Raw genomic sequence first — 22,771 nt, forward strand, 5'->3', positions numbered from 1 at the left:
TGTCCAACATTATTTTAGGAATGTAACTTTTTAAAAGTGTAATCACACCTAGCCTATAAAAACATATTACATAATACACTGGCTATAGGCTACAACAATCTTAAATATCAGCATCTGGTTGCAGGGGCTAGTCATAAATCCATTACTAAGTTTGTGCTTAAAGTTGTTCCTAAGTCCTTAGGAACAGCTAGTGATTTAGTAAATTGGGTGGCACCATTTAACTTAAAGACATGATGTAGCTAGTCAAGACGTTAATCTGTAAATCAATGGCTACGATACATCCGTAGAGCTGTCCAATCAAAAGCTAACAGCAATTGAAAAAGTCACTGTAGCATCACAAGGTGTCACAGAACTGATATAAGACACTTTAAACACTTTTAAGGGGCCAAAAGATATATCCAAATTTCCAGACAATCCTTTGTTAGTATTAGGATGTATCGACCATATTATTTGTATTACCACTTTTCCACTTAAATGGGTGCTATATTAGCAAGCTAACGTTCATTTCGTTGTTGGTTCACTTAGCTACGCAACAGCCGCACCTGGCAGTTGCTGGGTATAATATTTAGTAACAACTAATCTCTAGATGAGAAATAGTTTGTGTGGTGGGAATCTTTTTAATTTTGTGATGTATAAATCTCAACTTAGTTAACACTTGGCTACGGTTAAACCTACAGTACAAAAAGCTAGTACAAATGGCTCCAGGTTTGCAATTAGTCTGTCATGATCTTTATTTTGTGTCACGTTGTGTCAAAAATGTCACAAAACAAATCACAAAACAGCATGCGACAGGATTATATGATGTTATTAAAAACACAATTAAAAAATACCTTAAATGTTTTGCAGTTCAGCCAAATTATAGTAGAGAGAAATAAGAAAAAGTCTCTTCTCACGAATGCGGGCAAAAGACAAGAGAAAAACATCATCACAGAGCAGCAGAATATAAAAGAGAGGTATCTATAGGAGTGAAATGATTCTACACGTAGTCAAATCTCTGGTTGGACTGCCTTCCCTCCATACTCTGGGCCTTGTAGGAGTCATTGATGGCTGGACGGGGTCTGGTGTCCGACTTGTAGATAGTGTGGTGAGAAGCAGCTTTGTAGGCCATCCCGTCGTACCTGAAGAATATAAAAAAAAAAAAGTTGATATATTAATATATATATATATATATATATATATATATTAAAATGTGCGACTTTAAGAGTGTAGTTTGACGTGTTTTAAGATGCCGGAGTGAATTATAGCACCAACACGTTCTCACTCCGAACTCGTAAAATACTGACGCTTTGTTAGTGGCTCTAAGCGTCAGATACCAATGCAAAAATCACCCTTTTGCGTCTGTTTGGGACGCAACATACATAGCAGTAGCTCAGCCGCGGTGCTGTAAGATGACGCAGTATGAAGAGTGAAAATGGTAGCGAGTAGCATGAAAGACCCAGGTTGGTTGGGGTGGTGGATGAGTGAAACAACACAGGACTTTGACCCAGGAGACCTGGGTTTGTGTCCCGCGTGTCACTGAAACATACATTTTATAACCCCACCCACAGTCTTTACTAAATCTAACTGTCCCTTTCTTGTGTTGCATGTCAGTTAAACGTAGGTCCTGACCCAGAGCGTCAAAAAGTGAAGCCAAGAGTCCAAGCGCGTTAAATATGACACTAAAAGAGACTTTTTGCGGCAATAACAAACGCCAAAGGCACCTGACCAAGCATCTGTTTTTGACGCGATGGGAGTGAGAACATGTTGGCCAGACTCACACTAGCGCCATCTCCTCATCAGTGTCTGGATATCCCATCACTCATGAATATTAAAACCATATTTACAAGAAATAGTGTGACCAGGAGAAGAGGACTTCTGTGTATTATTTTGCAATTAGTCTTGTAACCATTTGCAACTCTGCATTATACATGCAGAAAAGAAAAAAACATACACATACCAAATGTTTGCATTTAGATTTTGCTGGGTATGTGTCCTTAACTTTCAAAAGAACTACGATTTTTACTGCCCGGTACATCCAATTCAATAAAATTTTATTTATAGTGTAAAATCATAATGGAAGCTATCTCAGGACACTTTACAGATAGAGTAGATCTAGCTCACACTCTAATTTACAGAGATCCAACAATTCCCCAGGGGTGATGTATAGTTTTGTTCACCTTTATCAGAAGCCAGTACTCATTTTACAGCAGTGAACATACAATCTGCAATATTTTGCATGTAGCGCCTGCTCCCTAGACATTTCCTTTGGATATCTGCTGCATTTAGCAGCTGACTCATCTCTGTTACTTTACTGTACAGAAGTTTTGTCTAAGTTGCTGCCATCCCCAGAAGTCCTGTTAAAGGTCAGAAAAGCTGTCAGATGATAGAACCTACGGTCTGTTTCTATCTGGAGTCATTCCACGGCAGGCCAGACACATCATGACGCCTCCAACAACCAAGATAGCTCCACCGATCCAGCCCACGAAAAGAGCAGGGCCAAAAGTGTACCTGAAAGAAGACAATGGTTACAGTAAGACAAGACTGTCCTCCCCCGAAAAACCCTCCCATATGTTGTTTGCTCAAGCAGAAATTACGACCCATATTTACGTTTATCGTGACAGCGCCCTCTAGTGGCTGTAGTTATTAGGACGGATGGTATCGAGGACTTGTTGAGTAAAACGTAAAGTGCTGTAGCAAATAAAACGTAATCTTAATTTGACTTTACCTTGGAGTCAGATTTCCTGAGAGTCCACCAATACCCGCTCCTCCAAAAGAGCTGAACCCACCATCGGCGAAGGTTGTGAACCGAAAACTTTGCACAATCAAGTTAGCAAAGGCCGACACCCCAGCAATGCCACACACGCCTACAAATTAAGAGCAAAACAATGGAATTAGTGCACAATGGTTTAGCTGTAATAACAGAACTAGACATTGTGTACATTACCGCACCTGCAAGAAGAAACATGATTCCAGAAGTCAGAGTCATTGTGGCTTTGATGTTGTCCTCCATGTTCCCCATTTTCAAGCACTTCATTGAAAAGATGGCGATCAGGCAGCCGATGGCTCCGAGAACAATACCAACAATCATCAGGGCCCGCACTGCTTGGAGCAGAGCTGAAAGTGAAAGGTACACCATTCAGAACAGTTCTCACCACATTAGTTTCTCATGAAATGGATTTGCAAGCTGTCAATGTAGAGTGGGGGAAAAATAACATAAGTGCATTTACTCAAGAACTGGACTATTTTTAAGGAACTTTGCTTCACTTCAGAGGGAAATATTTTTACTCCACTACATTCATTTGACAGTTACTAACTGCTTTGGAGGTTAAGATTGTTCTATCAAACAATGAAATCAAACAGAGCCATAATATTTTACAGTTAAACATTTTTATAAAACAATACTTGACCAATATAGAAAGGAAGGGACCTAAACATAGGAAATAAATGTTAATGTAAGTGTATTGCTGTATGTTGTGTATTGTGTTTTTTTATGACCAAAAATTTCGTATACGTATATCATTTAGGTTTTGTAATAATATGATATTGTGAAGTAGGGACAGGATTTTATTTTAGCATTATGCTTCCGCCTGCTCCTTCTCAAACTTATCCTTTTATTTTCTTTTTTTGATAAATTCTGATTGATTTGTCAACGTTTGTGTTTCTTGTATTTTTATTTTGTTTAGTTTCTACAACATGCTGTTGATGGTTCGAGATAAATAAAAAAGAATATGCAAAACACAGGACAGGCATACATTTCAAATTCTTAAAATTATATATTATAACTAAAGTTTTACTATAAAGTAAATTACTTAAGGTACAGTAACTACTTGTGAAAGTGTTGGGTTGAGATATCAAGATAATATACTTTAAAGGAGACTTAAAAAGCTCTGCATGTATTTACAAATTAAAATAAATTAACAAAAGTAACAAGTAAATGAAGAACAAAAAAATACATTTTTTTCCCCCAGCAGCAGCAATATAAAATCTTATAAATCAAGGCACCATGTAAAACATATTGAACCTAAATGCCATCTTTCAACGGCCTGAGATATTACCTGTATTATTCTAGACTTAAGCCTTTAAGACCTTATGTACAATATGCTCTACACTACATTCAGCTGTTAAGTACAGAGTGTGGAAATGTACTTTACATTGTGTGACACTCCGGTAAAGCTTGTGCTTGCTCAGCTAAGCTTCGGATGTCTCATCGAATTTCCATTTGATTCCCGGAGAGACACATCTTTTCTGCAGTCCACTGCATTTTTATGCAGGAGAGGGAAATGGAGAAAATCTGCCCTAAAACCTCCCGAATATTCTTAAAAGTACATTCCAAGGTCCATTGGAAAATGTTCTCCTTAATCCAACAGAAACGTTCGATAAATATCATTTTTCTCTCTAAGTGTGATTCTCTTACCTGGTAGTCCTAGTATGGTAAAATAAGGCCTGCACTGTGTAGTACCGTATGATGTCCCTACACACGTATTCCACAACCCAGAATAGGTGTAAACATTGGTAACAACTGTAAATGATCGGTCTTGCAAGCTCCACATGTCAATTGCTGTTGCAGCTGATATTAGCAATTGCCCCAACATGGACAACATGAATCCTATTAACTGAATCATCGAGACAGCCATTTTAGAAGTCCTGATCAAACGAAGCTAGCACCAATGTCATGGAGTCGTGAAATGGCAGTGTATGAACTCTGGCTTATCTTATGTATGCTTCAACAAGGAACTGGGCTTATCAGATCTTACCTAATTTTCACGAGTTCCAGTTTCAGGAAACACTGGCGATGGGACCCCCCCCCCACACACACACACACACACACCCCGGCTTAGTAATGAAGGGTGGGGTTCGACCTTTCATCATTAAATTTCCCATCATTCTAAGGAAACAATTAGCTCACATGATTCGGTATATTAGATATTATTTCTCTCAGTGAATTTTTTTTTTTTTTCACCAATTACAATCCCCCCCACAATAATTAACCAATATTCCAGTAGACTCACAGAAGTAATAGAACATTAAATGCAGCCATATTTGCCCTTTTTACTTTAAACTCTTTCTGGCAACATAGTATATATACAGTATATACTGTATTTATAGTATAGTATATGAGGGGTGGGAAAAATAACAAATTTTGGCTTCATCCCGCTCCTTTTCAGACAGATTGAACATATTATTCGTAAAACTTTATAGATATTGTTTTTCCTTGTGGTGTGTTGCCATGTACTTATTGTGTGTTTATATTTTATTTTATTTTTTGTTCGAAATAAAAAATAAAGAACTAAAGAAATGAAAAAAAAACAGCAAACTATAATTTGTTTTTTAATTATTATTATTACAATTTTGTGGTTCCTTGAAGTATTATTTGTCCATGTTGCTTCTGTGTTGCTAATGACAAATACAAGCGTACCTGGAAGTCCCAGAATGGTGAAATACGGTCGGCACTCTGTGAAGCCGGAGCTCTGGCGGACGCATGAATTCCACAGGCCTGAGTAGGAGAAAATGGCCGTCACAGGGTTATCAAAGAGGTCTTCGGTTGCCCACTGGTCCATCCCCGTCGCTGCGATTATTCCCGCCACCCCTAACAAACTCAAAAGCAAGCCCATTACTTGACAGAGAGTGGCTGCCATGCTGCTGTATTTTCTCGGCTGGCTGGGGACGGAAAAAAAAGACTCAAAATTAAAGATTCAAAAGCTATCGGCCTCTCCCCAGCAGTGCGGCTGTGTGTTTGAATATGATATCGGCGGGTGTGAAGTCAAAAAGGACTTCACCAATGACCCTGCTTGTTTGCACACAGCCCAGTCATGTACAGAAGAAGTTGGGTGGAGCGTATTAGTGAAGATTAATGTTGCTTAGTATTTCTGGTCAGTAAAAACTAAACATAATGTGGTTCTTTAATTGCTAATTATTACACTTGAATCATATTTTTTTTAAATGCAAATTGCGTCTGTGAAAAACCTAAAATCCAGTTGGTCGCTACCTACTATTAATGACTGCTACTATGGGCCTTATTTTAATGATCTAAGTGCATGGCGTGAAGCGCCAGGCGCAGGTGCGTTAAGAGCGTGTACGAATCTGCTTTTTCTAGTTTAATGGCGGAAAAAAGGGTCCGTGCGCCGGGCGCATGGTTCCAAAGGGTTGTACTTAGTGTCTTCATTAATTCATAGGTGTGTTTTGGGGGCGTAACATGCAATAAACCAAGCGTTTGTACCTTGGCACATTGCTATTATGATGGCGGATTTGCACCGTAATATTTTTATTTTTAATCTTTTACTGTTAAAATAACAAAGAAATGCTGCGTTATTGACCGTAGACCAGGTATTTGTTGGTCAATGGTGCAATCACTTTCCACTGCCTCAAGATAGCAATATGCTAAGAATGCACCTGAACACACCTCCCTGTTAGACCAGCACGCACATGGGCGCAAAGATGGGCGCAGGTGGATTTGCTATTTAAACGACGTGGGTGCTGGACGGGAAATTGACAACTGCGTCGGTTCTAAACTAGCAAAGACACTTTCGTCGGGCTTTGTGCTGTGCCGGTTTTGGCAGATTTATATAAAATGTCCCAGATTACTACTTTAAATTCAAAGTGTTATAGTTTGAAGCTGTTTTGAATTCAAACCATCAAGCTCAAAGGCCCTAAAAAAAACTATTTTTCTCAAACAGCTTCTCACTATGAGCGGTGGGCTTCTACACAAAGACACAATTTTCTTCCATAGTTACAATAGTTTTAGTGATTTCACCTGAAATATTTGTTTTGTTTCTCTGTGTTCGTTGATTTGAATCAGTTGGAAAAATGACGTGTCATGTATTTCTGAGCACCAGTCAGGATTCAGCAATACTTGTGTTAAATGTGTTGTTGACACTTGTGTGGTGTGTGTTTATTTTCCCTTGTCAATCAAATCAGATCCAACCACCTGCACAGTCCTCATGAAGCCATTTAGTAGCTGAGTTTTGGGGCTCTCAAAGGAATATAGTGTAAGGAATAAAGCACTAAAGGAATAGTGCGACATTTTGGGAAATGTGCTTATTTGCATTCTGGTGGCGAGTTAGAGTTACCACTCTCATATCTCCCTGTTGAATACAAGCTTCCCGGGGAAAACTAAAGCCTTTCACCCAGGAAATGTGTGTTTCTTAGGAGTGTTTAAATCCAAACCACAATCTTTTTCCTAATCTTAACTAGTCGTTTTGGTGCCTAATCTTAACTTTCGTCGTGGCAGAACGCTCATATTTTATGGACTAAATTTAACCGTAATGTCCACCGAAACGACCGGCAGCTCACGTTGCTTGTACCTGGCTCAGTCGTTGTGCTCAACTAATCCAAGCAGCTGCTGGCTGTAGCCCTATACTTAAAGCTATAGTTTTAAGTATAGGGTTACTAGTAGTTCAAGGAGGACACGGAGGATTAAAAAAACATGAAGAAGAGGTAATTATCTTCACTCAAGTTTCTGCGCGCGATAGTCACCGGATGACACAATCTTTTGAACATAGCCATACTGAGAAATATACAGAGAGAGTTTTGTGGAGCTGATAGTCTTAATTAGCTTTGTAGCAACTCATTTGGCAATGGCTTGAATGTAACTGACGTTCATTAATATCAAAAAGTTATGCACTAAAGCTTTAAGAGAGTGAGAGTGGTATCAATCTTCTCATCTAACTAGGGTGAAAGGTATTATTTATGCATGTACTTATGCACTGATTTTGTCTATGCCGGTCTTTGTTTGGTTTTTGTATGCAGACTACTGGAAATTTTTGGGTTTTGGTTTCTTTGGCTTGGGGTTAAGATGAATTGGGCATAATTGTACCTCCCCCTTATGTCTGTGTATGTATGTGTGTGTGTGTGTGTGTGTGTGTGTGTGTGTGTGTGTGTGTGTGTGTGTGTGTGTGTGTGTGTGTGTGTACACGTGTTTGTGAGTATGGTTGTTTTTTTCGTTTGTATTCTGGGTGATGATTTCTTTTCTTTTTTTCACGTTGTCAAAAAACGTTAATAAAAACAATAAAAAGGTGAAAGGTTGAATTATATCTTTAATAACTAATGCTTAAGAGTGTTTATTTTTTCATAACTTTATCTGTGATTGTTGCTTATTTATTCATGAAAATTGAATGTTTGGGAGAATTACTTTTTCAGATTTGCAGAGCTGTTCTTAACTTTAGCATATTCATGTTTCTTTACCTCCTGACATTCAACATTCAGTCTTATATTTTAATAGTTGACAAAAACCAGGACGTACATCCAGCATACCGTATCCTGTTTACAGCTTACTGGCTGAGTCATATCCTAATTATGGAAAAACCAGGCAGGATACTCAGACATGTAAATATTTTCTCCCATTTAAGGATGGTGTTGCTGTCAAAATTCCAAGGTAACATTGAGCATTACACTGTTTTGATCTAGGATAAGAAGGTGTGTATATAAGGCATTATAAGGCATTGTACTATGAGTTTGAAACCACAAAAAGTATGCTTGTATTTGGTTTTATTCATGCCTCTTGATGTCTTGATATACTAAGAGAGACATGAAGTTACTAAGGCCTTTTAAGTGTTTATTTACTGGTTAATATTGCTCCACAGTATGTGTCAGCCAGGCTGTGTTAAGCGATACTAAATGACACTGTTGTTGGGGTGGGTGCTCTGTATCGTCGCACCAGTCAGACTAAAGTAAATACTGATATGATTGTAGTGAACTGAAACCAATTTGCCTGTGGCTGATATGTCGAGAACATTAGGACTGTATCGAAACTGGGTTGGGGCCTTGTTCAGAGTAAAACACAGCCTGTATTATTATAGTATTAACATAATACACATGTACTGTACATTTGCTAAACTCGAGGTAATATCAGGTGTGTATAAAAGTTGTGTTATAGGTTTGGATATTTTTCCCACTTCATTTAGGGCTCTTGCTTTTTAAACAGTAACAATTATTTGACTGTTCATTATGATAAACCTAATTTTTTTTTTCTGATAATTTTTTTCAGAACATCCTAATGAAGTTAGACAATGTTTCTGTCTGGTGTTCAAGGCCATTTGTCCCCCAGCAGGCTGAATCTTAAGCAAACAACTTTTCCCGCATCTGTAGAAGCCAGTGTTTACTCATCATGAGCTGCCCTTTCAAACATACATGAAAAGAGAAGCTACTTCAAACAAACGTATTTGCCAAGAAGCTATGATCATACGATTTATTCACTGTGTGCTTCTCTATACTGTAAGAGGCAGTCAATAAATGCTGCATGCTGTTATACCCCTTAACCAGTAGACCAGACTGCCAATGGGCCAGTCAATACAAACTCATGCTATTCACCCAAATTTTGGTTAAACCCACATAACTTTATTTTATAGAATAGACATTTTTCAAAGACACTGACAATGCCAGGCTGAATTTAGGGGAAATGTATAAAATGATGAGCAAGACTTCTGGAATATTATATTTCCTCTGATGGAATGGTGCAGCCATAAAATAATCAAATATTAGAGAATAGGCCTATTTCACTCAGTGTAAACATCATACAGTGTAGCTTGGAACAAGCTGATACAGAATATGATACGGTCAGACAGCATGGAATAAGGTCATTATGACAACCTTATCCAAACATTCGTTGATTTCTTTGCATCCACTTGAGGGTGGCCCAACAAGCTGTAAAAAACAACATTGACAAATTATCATCTTTTAAAAATGATATGGCAAACGTGTTAGCAAACAGCTGCCTATTTAAATGTCAAGCAGACCTTTTGGAATTGTGTTTGTGTCCACCTGGTGAATGTATAACACCGCTAGTAATTCTCCTTTTTACTTTATTTTGGTATAGCTGTGCTAGCATGACTGCTAGCAAACTAAAGCACGAGCACTGATGAGTGACAAGCTATTATTAGAATGTTATGTTATGAACCACATCGGCCATCCATGCAACGGTTCTTACGACAGGATAATTATTTTGGGAAACAACAACCAACTTCCAGCTAGCAAAAGCTACATGCTGAAAATGGCAAGTTTTAAAGAAAATTTGGACCGTCCAACAAGGCAGGCTTGCTTGGTTCTTTCGGGGAATTATTGTAAAGATTTACAAAGAATATGTTTATGGCATTTACTTTCTAACTGGAATGTTTTGGGAGCAATTGGTGGGATTGTTATTGATGAAAAACACAGGGATACACTGGTAAAAGCAAATTACGATTAACCATGTATCCAGCTTATATATATATAGCTCATGTTACTGTATTGTGTCAACAGTTAACTTCATTTAATATTGTATGTGGTGTTTTCTTTTGTGGGGTGCAAATGTTCCACCAAAACAAGTTCCTTCCCGAGACTTTTTTGCAGAGCCACCATTGCTGCGTCCGGAGCTTAGCACCGCCCAAGACGATTGTGATTGGTTTATAGAAATGCAAACAACCCAGAGCTTTTGTTTTTTCTCCTATCCCAGAATGTATCTGTGGTGTAGCCAGACCTTACTCCACAGCACTGTGGAGATAGGTCTGGCAATGCAAGACTAGCCTCAAGGTGGCGCAAGAGGAAAAGTCAGAGGATCACCAAATAAATTAGGATTCATCCTCTGGGAGCTATTTCATGTAGTTGTTGAGATATTTCGGCCTGGACCAAGATGGTGAACCAACCAACTGACGGACCTACCAACCAACTTAGAGTCATGCTGCTAGAATGGCTAACAATTGATTGATTAAGGCAGCTTCAAGCTAATTCATTGGAAGGAGTATATTAAGGGGTTAAAACGTGATAGAGAGTCCTCCCTGATTCAGTTCCACAAACAGTGTATCATATAACAAGGCGCGTAGCATAATCTGCTATCATTTTCTCTGACTTTGTTAAAAAGAAGTTTGAGTAACAGACCTTAAAAGACATTTTCCACACCAACTTCTATTTTGAACTCCAGTCAAGAGCTCCATTACCACTCAGGCTACAATAAGAAAACACTAGAAAGAGATGTGCTGAAATGATGAAAGGCTGTCTCGGAAAATGGTACAAAAAATGGCCAATTTACTTTCTTGCACCTTATGGGTGTCTAAATGGATTTGTATTCAGTAATCAGTGCACAGCTGCCTGGCGGACACTAGAGGGCAGAGCGAGTGCAGAGAACATAGGCGGCTGCCGCAGCAGGGAGCAAACTTGCTGGAAGTGTGATAAGAAGTCCTTTCACGTAATGTGGCCTGGAGTGAATGTGCTGTTTCTCTGAGGACATCAGGAACTTCTACATAATATGAGCAGGTCAGGAGGAGGACAATCTGGATTTCAGTACTTCCTTCCGTACATAAGGGTTCATATGACAGAAATCAGTTGGAAATTAACACTTGATTAAAAAATAAAATAAATACAGCTTTAATGTGAGCCAAAAGGCAGACCAAGTGATCTAGTTGTGCTAAATGAGTCACACAAGTTCCAAGTCTCTCACCCACTTCAAACAATGAACACTACCTGGGCAGCCAGGGAGACGAATGCACCCCCTACAAATCTGTTACATTTGAAGAATGAGAGAAAACTTCAAAAATCCCTAAGCAATTAACCAATCACAGTCCAGCAGGACAGTGTGACAGAGTGCACACATCATTGGTCGACAGGCTCGCATCCGTTATGCTTTCAGTGGGGCGAGATCTAAATTAGAGAGCCAATTAACTCTGCTAATAGCCCTCTCCTATTTAATCTGGAAGACAATGGGGATTGAAGAAGAAGCTTTTACAATATCCTCTTTCTGCCACGATTCTGAGGGTCTGCGTTTGCCTTCTTGTTTTCACTTCAATTAGCCCAGTGCTTTCTATGATTAAGTACCTATAATTATTTTTCAATTAAGGCTTTGATCTGCTGTGTACAGTATACAGCTCCTCAGCGTGCCTGGAAGAATGAGGATGAAACAGTAAATTTGTTCCCTTCTGTGTTGTGTTGATGAGGGTGCAAGTGAGATTAAGCTTGCAGAGCTGCTGGGAGAACCGCAGCCACAAAACTTGATCAAACATTGACAAGATTTTTGTACTTTCCGGCATCAAACTTTTTTATTTTCTTAGGTTCGTCTGCAATAATAGAGCTACTCATGTTCAATGCATCAGTGATGTTGATGAAATGTTTCCCATTACTCTCCTGTTTTTATGCATTTCTAAGATGATCAACCATCATCATTTGCCACAACTTGCCAGCCTGAAAAGCAAGTAAAAATGAACATTAAGGAACCAAAGTTTCAACAACTTGAAGTTGTCTTATTTTGATTCCTTTGCAAACGCTGTGTGTGTGTGTGTGTGTGTGTGTGTGTGTGTGTGTGTGTGTGTGTGTGTGTGTGTGTGTGTGTTTTGACCTGTGTGGCATTAAATTGGGTTAGGGATAAATAAAGATGTTGAATTGAATATTCAATATTGATATTGAATCAAATTGTATTGAGTTATAGTGACATCCATCGATGTATGGAATGCATCATCTCGGGTTCCCCTGTTGATTTTTTTTTGTATACTAACTACTACGAATTGTCATGGTGTTCAAAGTACAATGGTGTAACTACACTATCAGTATACTATGACAATAAAATAAATATCTTAATCTGCAAAGTAACTGTTGAATAAAATGTAGTCAAGTAAAAGGCACAATATTTACATTTCAAATGTAGCGGAGTATAAGTATAAAAAGCAGCATGAAAAACTAATTCTACGTCAGCACAGTAATTGAGTAAAACTGCTGATTTACTTCCCACCACTTATTACAAAGCACAAGCTTATGTTGCATGGCATGCAATGAGACTTTGAAATGGGCCTGCTATACCTGTACTGTTACCACACCTGTAGTTTGCTCACATTTTTACTCTGACTTTGACTTAATACTGCAACACCACAGTGAGGTAAACATCACTCAGCGAAACAAAGCCAAATGCGCCGGCAAAACAAACAAAACAAGCAAAAGTGCCTGATCCTCTCATGCACAATGAGGTACTTAATAACACTTACAGGCTATTATAATTCCTCTGTTTACCTACCTGACCTGGAAGGTAGATCGAAAGCGCGGTGATGTGCAGGGTAAAACGACAGTCCGGGTTAATTACCTGTAAAGCTGCAAGGATTAGAGGAATGCACAACAAAATGCAACCCGAGGGTGGTGGAGAGGTATAACATGCTTTCTAAAGGGGAGGCCTAAAATCTAATACTAACAGAAAAGGAGATATGTAAAAAGTCAACCTGAAATCTGAATCAGTGGGTGTTATCTACACATAAAAGATTATATGTAGTTGACCGTGGCTTTATATATGTTCTAAGTAGGGCTGGGTATTGTTAAAAAATTTTCGATACCGGTACCGTTACCGGGATCAATACCAATACCGTAACTTCGATTAAACAATACTTATTTCGATACCAATTTTATAAAACAAAAAGAAATTACAACATTATGGCACAAATCTTTTTATTTATTTCAGCTCCTACTACATGAGCCCAGTCTCTGTGCGTAACGTAGAGTTTTTCCTGCCTGTCTCTATGACATGTAATTATTCCGTAGGTATTGAAATTGGGTATTGAACGAGGCATTTTTAGAAACTTGATCTTTCAGAGGCAGTTCAGTCTGTGCCTAAAAAGTATTAAATTCGGTACCCAGCCCTAGTTCTAAGTGTCGATTATGGCTGATACATGTCCTTTGATAATGAGCGCTTTCCAGTGCAATAAGGTTTACCTCAAAGTGATATCCATCAATAAGAATAGCAAACAAGTAAAATAAATATAGATTCAAACCCATCCCACCTGCAAATCATATTTTCAACGCAAAGTTTTCAACAAAACATCTTACATTTGCGAGCATGTCAGAGTCTTTATATTACGGCCTACGTCCTGTATTTGAAAAGTGGACTCTCCTAGCAGACGGTGAGAAACAGAAATCCATTGAGAGGCCAGTAATTAACTCCTGTACTGTAATTAAAACACTAGAGTCTCTTAAGGGTGTCAGGCTCCTAATGAGTTGTGACATTTTTGAGGCTCCGTGTACCCAAAATTGTACTGTCACTGTGCGCTACCTTTTCGCAGACAGTTCTGCACAGCGCAAAAGGATCTCGTTCACAGCTGGGCAAGGAAGAAGAAAAAAATAAAAGGAGAAGAAGAAAGAGGGGGGAAGAAAGAGGAAGATGGGATGCTTTCATTGCCCTAGAAGGGTAGAGAGAGGAGGAAATAATGAAAAATATCAGGGCTTTGTGAAAAATAAAAATGGGGGGTGCAGGTAGGGGTGCAGTTGGAAGGAGGAGGAGAGGGGGGTTAGGAATTGTGTCTGAAACATTTTGTATGACCTCCTCCCTCGCCCATCCATCAGGCAGCCCGGCTCATTATTCTAACTAGCCAGTTCTTTTCTTCTGTTGCGGGACGCCATCAGCTGCAATCTGCATGCCAATTATCGGCCAGACCCCCTGATACCCCTGCATGGAAAATGATCTGTCAAGAAAAAAAGAAAAAAAAAAAAAAAAAAAGCGAGAAGGCTCATGCACTGTAGCCCCAATCTCTCCAACCCCACATCTCCCCCCTTTTACGCTCTATTCCTCTCTCTCTCTCTCCACTTTCCTGTACAGCAGTGACAGGGCTTCCTAGAAAATTAATCTATGGAAAAGAGAAGAAAAAAAATTATAAATGTAGCTATTCTCCCACTCCGGCCGCTCAGTTCTCTGGGCTCCGGAGGGCAGGGGAAGTGGAGTTTGTGATAATTGCCAGGGAGAGGGGGGCGATAACAAAGGGACACTCTTTCCCTGAATGTTACACTAAGGGCAAGAGGAGCGGTCATGAAGCGACCATCATGCTTTTTACGCTCCCAGGTATGCTCCCTTTCTTCCTTTCATTCCCATCTATTTCATCATCAAATTACAGATGAGATGAGCTGCCATTTCTGATCACACTCTTGATCTCTTAACTGTGCCAGGAATAAAGAAATATTGATGTCAGTGGGCCATCTGGTAATCGCTATAACCACATGAACTGAGCCCGATGATCATAAACAAAGTCTGAATATATTTAAAAGTCACAATTGACCATTAACTAAGTCTTGCCCCCCTTGGTTACGGTTGCTAAGCCTGTCAAGCTTTTGGGTCTTGCACGGCATATACCGTTTTGCAGTGATAAATGGTATACCACTCGACAATTCTTAGTAATTTGTAAAACAACGGGTCCTTCAATTTCAGAGAGAGGTAGGCAAAAACTGGCTTCTTATTTCTAGCCAACCGCCACTTTTATCAGTTTTAACAAGCTAGCTAATAACTAAGCTACCTCCAGGAGTTGGTTTAAAACGTTGCTTTTGACTGACTTTTTATTGTTCCCAGCTGACCCATTTTAAAACAAGTAATCTGCGACAGGGGTCTTAATTATGCACTTGATGGCTACAGCATCATTCTTTAATTGCAGTGTAGAGCTAAGTAGTTACTCCTTAGTTATGTTATGTTTGGCTTACATACTTGTTCATATTTTAAAATAGTTTGTCTTCACTTTTGATGTTACAAGACAAAAAGGCTGATGACTTGCAAACATAACCCTATCTCTGGTATTGTTGGGAAAACTTCCCCAAATCCAACAGGGCAGGACAGCTAACGTTAGCCTAAACTTTGATAGCATCCAGAACCAGCTTCCACACCATGGGAAATACTACACAGTAGCACACAGCCATTTTAAGGCGGAACTGTTGTGCCTTTAAGCCGTCTGTTTGAAAGTTACGAAGACAGAATGGAGGGACAGAGCTGTAACAGCGCCAATCCGACGTCTGTGTGAAAGGGACAGCCGGCATGGCGGGACTAGATTCAGTACAATCCATGAGTCGACCCACAGCAGGTCAAAAAGTGACAAAGCAGCGTTCAATCTTAAGTCATTAATAACAGAAACATGGCGTGCAATAGTCCACCTTCTCTTCCACTACAGTACTGTGATGCATAAAGTTGGCCGTTTGTACAGTACAGGCCAAAAGTTTGGACACACCTTCTCATTCAATGCGTTTCCTTTTTATTTTCATGACTATTTACATTGTAGATTCTCACTGAAGGCATCAAAACTATGAATGAACACATATGGAATTATGTACTTAACAAAAAAGTGTGAAATAACTGAAAACATGTCTTATATTTTAGATTATTCAAAGTAGCCACCCTTTGCTTTTTTTGATAACTCTGCAAACCCTTGGTGTTCCCTCAATGAGCTTCATAAGGTAGTCACCTGAAATGGTTTTCACTTCACAGGTGTGCTTTGTCAGGGTTAATTAGTGGATTTTTTTCCCTTATTAATAAAAAAGCAAAGAGTGGCTACTTTGAAGAATCTAAAATATAAGACATGTTTTCAGTTATTTCACACTTTTTTGTTAAGTACATAATTCCATATGTGTTCATTCATAGTTTTGATGCCTTCAGTGAGAATCTACAATGTAAACAGTCATGAATATAAAAAGGAAACGCATTGAATGAGAAGGTGTGTCCAAACCTTTGGCCTTTACTGTAGGTCCGGTAGGGTTTGCATGGTTAATTAACAGTGCGGATCGGCTCACACACACTACCCGCCAATGCTGTCGTGATATATATTTTTTACTGTAACCTATTGCCTTACAAAATAATGTCAATAAATTATTCTCGGCCTTGGTGGCAGCACTTGGTTATTAGGCTACTGTGGGTAGTAAGCTAGTTAACCGGACAGACTAATGATTTCAGCTTATGTTAAAGCAAAGAAACATACATTACATTTTTTGCTCTTGCTTTTTGGTTTTGGAAAAGCTAAAACAAAAGACCCTACCCTTCAAACTCCTGTATGACTTACTTGCATACCCATTCACGCTGCTTTAACATATGGAAAAATCCTAAACTTGACAGGCCTTCTATGCCGAGTTATGATTATTAAAGTGCTCATATTATGCTTTTTGGCTTTTTCCCTTTCCTTTATTGTGTTATATATCTTTTTTGTGCATGTTATAGGTTTACAAAGTGAAAAGGCCCAAAGTCCACCATAAAGGGACTTACCATCTCCAACAGAAAACACTGTTCACAAACTGCTCCAAACAGCTCTATTGTAGTCCAGCCTTTACTTCCATGACAAACGTGGTCACTTTGTAACACACGTTATAATGCTCGCCTAGCTGCTAGCGTGGCACTCCCTCATTCTCTGCAACTGACAAACTAGCAGTACTTACTGCACATGTGCGACTCCCAACAAAGATGGTACAGAAGTGAGATGCCTCACTCTGTAGCTAAAAAAGAGAGCTCAACACACAGGGTGAAAAGAGGAGCTGCAGCAATGTGCAGTACAACAAAAATATGGTGTTTTCTGAAAATTAAACCACATAAACCTATTCTGGTACAACCTCAATACAAATACAAGTTGTACAAATACAATTATGAACCTGAAAATGAGCATAATATGAGCACTTTAAGCTATGATTGGACAATCACAGTGATTGGTTGTAACCCCCCCATCCCCCATGTAAACTACACCTATGGTTAAGCTAATGGTCAATTTAGTTTTAATTGTGACTGTATTTACTTTCATTTCGGCTCCTTTTTGGGACATGATGAATAAGTGAAATAGGTGGCTGGCAAATTATGACTTTTGAGTGGATCAAGCAATCTAACAATGGAATCTCACAATGGGATATAACCATGACAATATATCAAGTTACACTTTGCTGTCTGGTCTTAAGGCCAAATCCCCACTGTTCCCATCCTTAAGAGATGAGGCAATGGATCTATGTGTGAATGACAACTGAGAAAGAAACAGCACAAAGCCAACCGGATCCTGATTTCCAGCACAGAGAGGAGAAGCACTGAAGCCGGGAGAAGAACAGTCTCTCTGCAGAAGCAGCGGAGAATTGGGTTTGCTCTGTCTGCCTTTGTGGTGCATGTGTGTGAGCTTTGATTGAAGACAGAAGATTCTTTAAGCACATTAGGGCCATTTTGTCCAATTGTTTCACGCCCTCTTCCATATCCACCCGCACAAAAGATACAGACTGCAGCACAAAGCAATGCTCACCCTCTTTACTCTGCTCTATCACACTGAGCAGGCCCAGTGCAGGCACAAACAGGCAAGGACCAGAGGAATTATGCTCTTGTGTAGTACTAGTAGCAGCAGCAGTGTAATGTCTTCTCACTGTAAGGACAGATGAAGAATTGACACACAAAGGCAAAGGAAACAAAAGGCACCATGTAGTCTCATCATGTCTGGAGCCAAAAAAATAAATAAATAAAATAAAATATATATGTATATATATATTTAAATTATAGTCATGAATCAACTTTGTATATCAGATGAAGAATACTGACAAAAGACAGCTGTATTATCTTGTTAATACACTGGGTTGTAGCAGCACTGATAGGGTCAGTAATTGATACAGTTGTGGAAGACACTGGAGCTTGTGTAAAATATGTGCAGCATTAAACCATCAGAGATGGAAAAAGAAGGAACAAAATGATTTCGATATTGAAATGAAAAGATTACTGTGGAGCTGAACCCAGGCCAGCCAGCCACCATACCCTGGGAATCCTGTTTTGAGTAGGGTTTAACAGTCTGGAGCTGTCATCAGAGATGGGTGAAATGAAGATTACTGTGCTGAAGTCTCTGTCAGGAGGTGAGTGCTGAATGCGAGTGACCAAACGCCCTCCCAAACATGAAACCATTATTGCCGATTACACAGAACGGGGACTTTGGTGGTGCATTAATTGAAGCTTTGGCTTGCATCAGTTTCCAATTACTTTTATGCTAGCCTACGGTTAATGCGGTGACAATGGATAGTGGGAACACGCTCCACAGACGGAGGACTGGCTATGAAGTGAGGGAGGTTCTTGTTGTCATTGAGCCTGAATATAGTCAGATGTGGGAGGCAGAAAGGCTGCAGTGCTGTTCCTCTGAGCACGACTATGGAAATATCCAACAAACAGAATTGGTTTAGACCAAACACCAAAAGCTAAATACATTGAGTTGACCATGGGCCACAATCCTACGGGAAATATCCAGTTAAAAATGATTGTGGCCATGTAGCCCCTCTGGGTAGTTGCCTAGTCTAGTTATAACATACATGTTTTTAAGTGGATTAAATTGAAATGGGTTGCAGGTCCGGGTATCAAAACAAAAAAGGAATTGCCAAAAACAAAAAATGGGCCCTTTTCTATTGTTTTTTTCGTTTTCTTTGTTTCTACCACCAGATGGATTTTTCATTTTTGGTTTTGAAACAAATAACAGATATACTTTTTTTTTCATTTAGTAATTACAAATGAATTACGGATTATCCAATATTACCCGGACCGTTGACGTTTGTGCCACTTTCTTCGTCTCTCATACCTGTAATCATGTAACATCTTAGGGCTGCAACCAGCGATTATTTTCATTGTTGATTTATCTGACCGTACCAAACAAACTATTGCAGTACCTACACCTAGTAACTACCAGATGTAGCTGATGCAACTTGGTTTACTGACAAAATAACATTAGAGTGCATTTGCAACATTTGGCCTAATGAGATTCAAGAGAACTAGCCTACTATGAAATATAGTCAACATATTTGACACTTAAAGGTTCCGGTTCATCGGACAGTGAGGTTGCAGATTGCAACCATCTGAAACTTCTCCAGTGTGCCTAGTTTGTCTGAGAACTAGGGTGGATGACGTGGAGACGGGAGGACTTGATGATTGGTGATTTAGAGCCAGTGTTTGGTTTGTCCATTCTGGCTTACTTTAAAAACGTGGTGGTGCAACATGGCAGACTCCACAGGAGAGGACCAGGCACCCACAGCGTTCAGCCTTTCCACTGATTTTTTTCCAGTGGCCACTGGCGGTATTGCAACGGAAAATCCCTATGCGACCCAGAAAGGATTTTCCCCATAGGCCACCATTGTAAAAGAGGCGTCTGTAAAACTGCCGCCAGGACACCTCGAACTACAAAAAAGGTCCGTTATGACTCATTTTATTCTGACTTTTTAATCCATAGACTTTTTATATTTAAAAATCTTCCCTCGAGCCGAGAAAAGCAATTTAAAATCTGTGACGTCACCACAATGTAAAGTCTATAGGCAGAGCGGGAAATTCCCGTCTGTCCTATTAGTCTCATAAATGGGTGAGACTTAAACATAATTTTGAAAATGAAAAAAACCCTTAGAAGATATATGATAAACTAAAATAAAATAATGAGTAGGAGCTACGGTATAAGGCTAGAATACTACTGTTTATGCAGTGCAAAGCAGTTTGCTCAAGTCCCAAGAAAGTCTTAAGTAATTTGGTCCAAGTCTCAAGCAAGTCTCCAGTTATTTTTTTGGGGAGGGCAAGTCAAGTCACAGGTTATGTCAAGTCAAGTCGAGTCCTTAGTTAAGGCAAGTCAAGTCCCAAATCAAGTCACTTTTTTGTACACCCAAGATAAAGCACTCTTACCTGTAGCATCCGGTCTTTATGAAGAGAAAAGAGAAAAAGTATTAGTAGCCCATCTAATAAAATGATTGGCTAGTTTGTTTAACTACTACAAAAAGTATGATGATGAATTTAATCTTTATAATTATTGATATTCATTGAAATTAATGTAATCAAAGCAAACGCTAATTATATAATTATAACAGTGGCAATTATAGTCACAATAAAGATAATGGAACTATGACTAGAAATAGTAGTTCATGGCATAGCAGGGCACTGCAGGGTATAGCAGGGCACAGCCGGGCACAGCAGGGCATAGCAGGGCATATAGGGTGCAGAAGGGCAGGACCACGGCTTCAGCTGCAAGCATGATTAAGGTGCCACCCTAATCCAAGGAAAACTGTGGGGTGAGAAAACATAAGGGCTCCAGGGAATAAGAATGAAAAAATAACCCTAAATCCTACACACTAGACCTTTAATAAAACTGTGTAATGATGTAAACCTTAAATTCGCTTTTCACAAAAATAACATCCTTAAATGACAAAACATTTTGGCAGTGACGTAAGCCTATGACCAAATAGTGTTAACACAAAAACTTTGTAATGGATTTATGAGTAGTTAGTGCAGCCCAATCCGGATCAGGTTAATATGACCAGGATATGAAGAGGCTAGAAATGTAATTAAGCTAGGTAAAGCAAAGTATTTCCAGTTGATTAAAATTGTTTTGTTGATTTCTTGCTCTTACTTCATGTCATTTAATTTTTCCTTTCTTACTATCAATGTATGTAACTAATTTTCTTTAATTTCATTTGAGCCTCAGCTTTAAAATCAATGTCCTTATAGTGCTCAGAAAAAGAAAAAAATAATTTTAAACATCTTAATTCCATGACAGCAGTGTAAATTTCATCTGGTGATGAAGATCATGGTATATGATCAAAAGCTCAAAGTCAGCTGCTAAGTGAACCTTGTTATGCAATCATTTTCTACTTCGACCACTCTCATAAATGAGTGAGACTAACACCCTTAGAAGATATATGATAAACATAAACATACTGTATGTATACATCAGTGTTTCCCCCATAGTATTGCAAGAATGGTGGCCCACTGGGCCTAAGCCACTGCACTACAACTACAGTTGCAGTGGTGCGGCTCAGATGGAAACTTAGACGTAGTCATATTTTCAAATCTCCAGTTAGTTCTTAGCACTGACTTAATGTAGGGTCCTGTGGAATTTTAATTCTCAATTTCACGATTCCATCCATGATTCTGTTATCACAGAAGCTATTATTATCTACATTAAAGCTGCCATCAGTCTGTGAGTCGGATCCTGACTCACAGCCGTGCCCTCGTCGAAAAAAGACACTTGCCACCAGGCTAAACTACTTTTCTGGGGGAAACCCTGTACATGCTAGTCATGTACCATACTACTGTATATTACTAGTATTACTATTGTTTTTTAAGGGTGTAAATTTGATTTGAGAAGTGGGGGGGGGACATAAAACAGGGGGTCTGAGGGTCCTCTGCCAAAAACATGTTCTTTATTTGAATCCCATTTCCTGCATTTCTACATGCATTTAGGGACTATGGTGATACGAAATCCAGAAAATAATTAACTTGACCATAATGATGAATTTGTCGAGAAAGAATAGTACTAAACTATGTTTAAGATGTCTTACTTTCTTTGTTGTTTAAAGGAACACGCCGACTTATTGGGACTTTAGCTTATTCACCGTAACCCCCAGAGTAAGACAAGTCCATACATACCCTTCTCATCTCCGTGCGTGCTGTAACGCTGCCTGACGGTACCAGCATTAGCTTAGCCCAGCACAGATCCTGCAGGTAACTGGTTCCAACTAGCCTACTGCTCCGAATTGTGACAAAAGTGACAAAATAACACCAACATTTTCCTATTTACGTGTTGTGATTTGTAGAGTCACAGCGTGTACAAAAAACAACGTAACATGAGACACAGCCATCTTCTGACAGTAAACAAACCGGGAACCATATTCTCAGTCAGGCTTGCTGCGAGCACATTCACCTGCATGTTCTGTGCTAGCCTGATGCCGCTGGAGCCGTCAGACAGCATTACAGCACGCACAGAGATGAGAAGGGTATGTATCGACTTGTCTAACTCTAGGGGTTACGGTGAATAAGCTAAATTCCCAATAAGTCGCCGTGTTCCTTTAAAATAGGGGCCGATCAACGAGACTCATAAATAAAATAGTATCAAACAAATTTGAAAGTGTCTGTGTGTGGGGGGCAGGGGACACTAACAGGATTTTGAAAAGTGTGTGTGGAGGGGGGGAAGCATGTCCCCCCTGTCTCCAGTGGAAATTACGCAAAGACACTTTTTAAATGTTATGTGCCTTGCTTAAGGGTACACTGTAATCCTTTGATGTATATTTACAGCTAAAATCTCACAGTATCTTACTGTTTAATGTTATACAGGACCATACTGTAAATGGCAATGCATTCTGG

At 39.3% G+C, this 22,771-nt stretch overlaps 1 protein-coding gene across 1 annotated transcript; it reads right to left on the reverse strand.

Moving 5' to 3' along the window:
• Positions 1-976: 976 nt before the first annotated feature.
• LOC114561604 (claudin-18) lies at positions 977-5,615 on the reverse strand. The gene is made up of 5 exons (XM_028587670.1): positions 5,396-5,615; positions 2,929-3,093; positions 2,705-2,843; positions 2,374-2,487; positions 977-1,118 (listed from the first exon to the last, which is right to left on the reverse strand). Exons 1-5 carry the CDS (start codon positions 5,613-5,615, stop codon positions 977-979), a joined length of 780 nt encoding a protein of 259 aa, XP_028443471.1.
• Positions 5,616-22,771: the final 17,156 nt, after the last annotated feature.

Source organism: Perca flavescens, chromosome 9 (genome assembly GCF_004354835.1).
Source record: "Perca flavescens isolate YP-PL-M2 chromosome 9, PFLA_1.0, whole genome shotgun sequence".
NCBI classification, from domain to species: Eukaryota; Metazoa; Chordata; class Actinopteri; order Perciformes; family Percidae; genus Perca; species Perca flavescens.

Excerpts from the sequence above, each read along its gene's own strand:
- LOC114561604 (XM_028587670.1), bottom strand. The coding sequence starts at position 5,615 with ATGGCAGCCACTCTCTGTCAAGTAATGGGCTTGCTTTTGAGTTTGTTA. Across the intron at positions 3,094-5,395 it reads CACCATTCTGGGACTTCCAG|CTCTGCTCCAAGCAGTGCGG; the intron begins GTACGCTTGTAT and ends TTTCACTTTCAG. Across the intron at positions 2,488-2,704 it reads TCAGGAAATCTGACTCCAAG|GTACACTTTTGGCCCTGCTC; the intron begins GTAAAGTCAAAT and ends GTCTTCTTTCAG.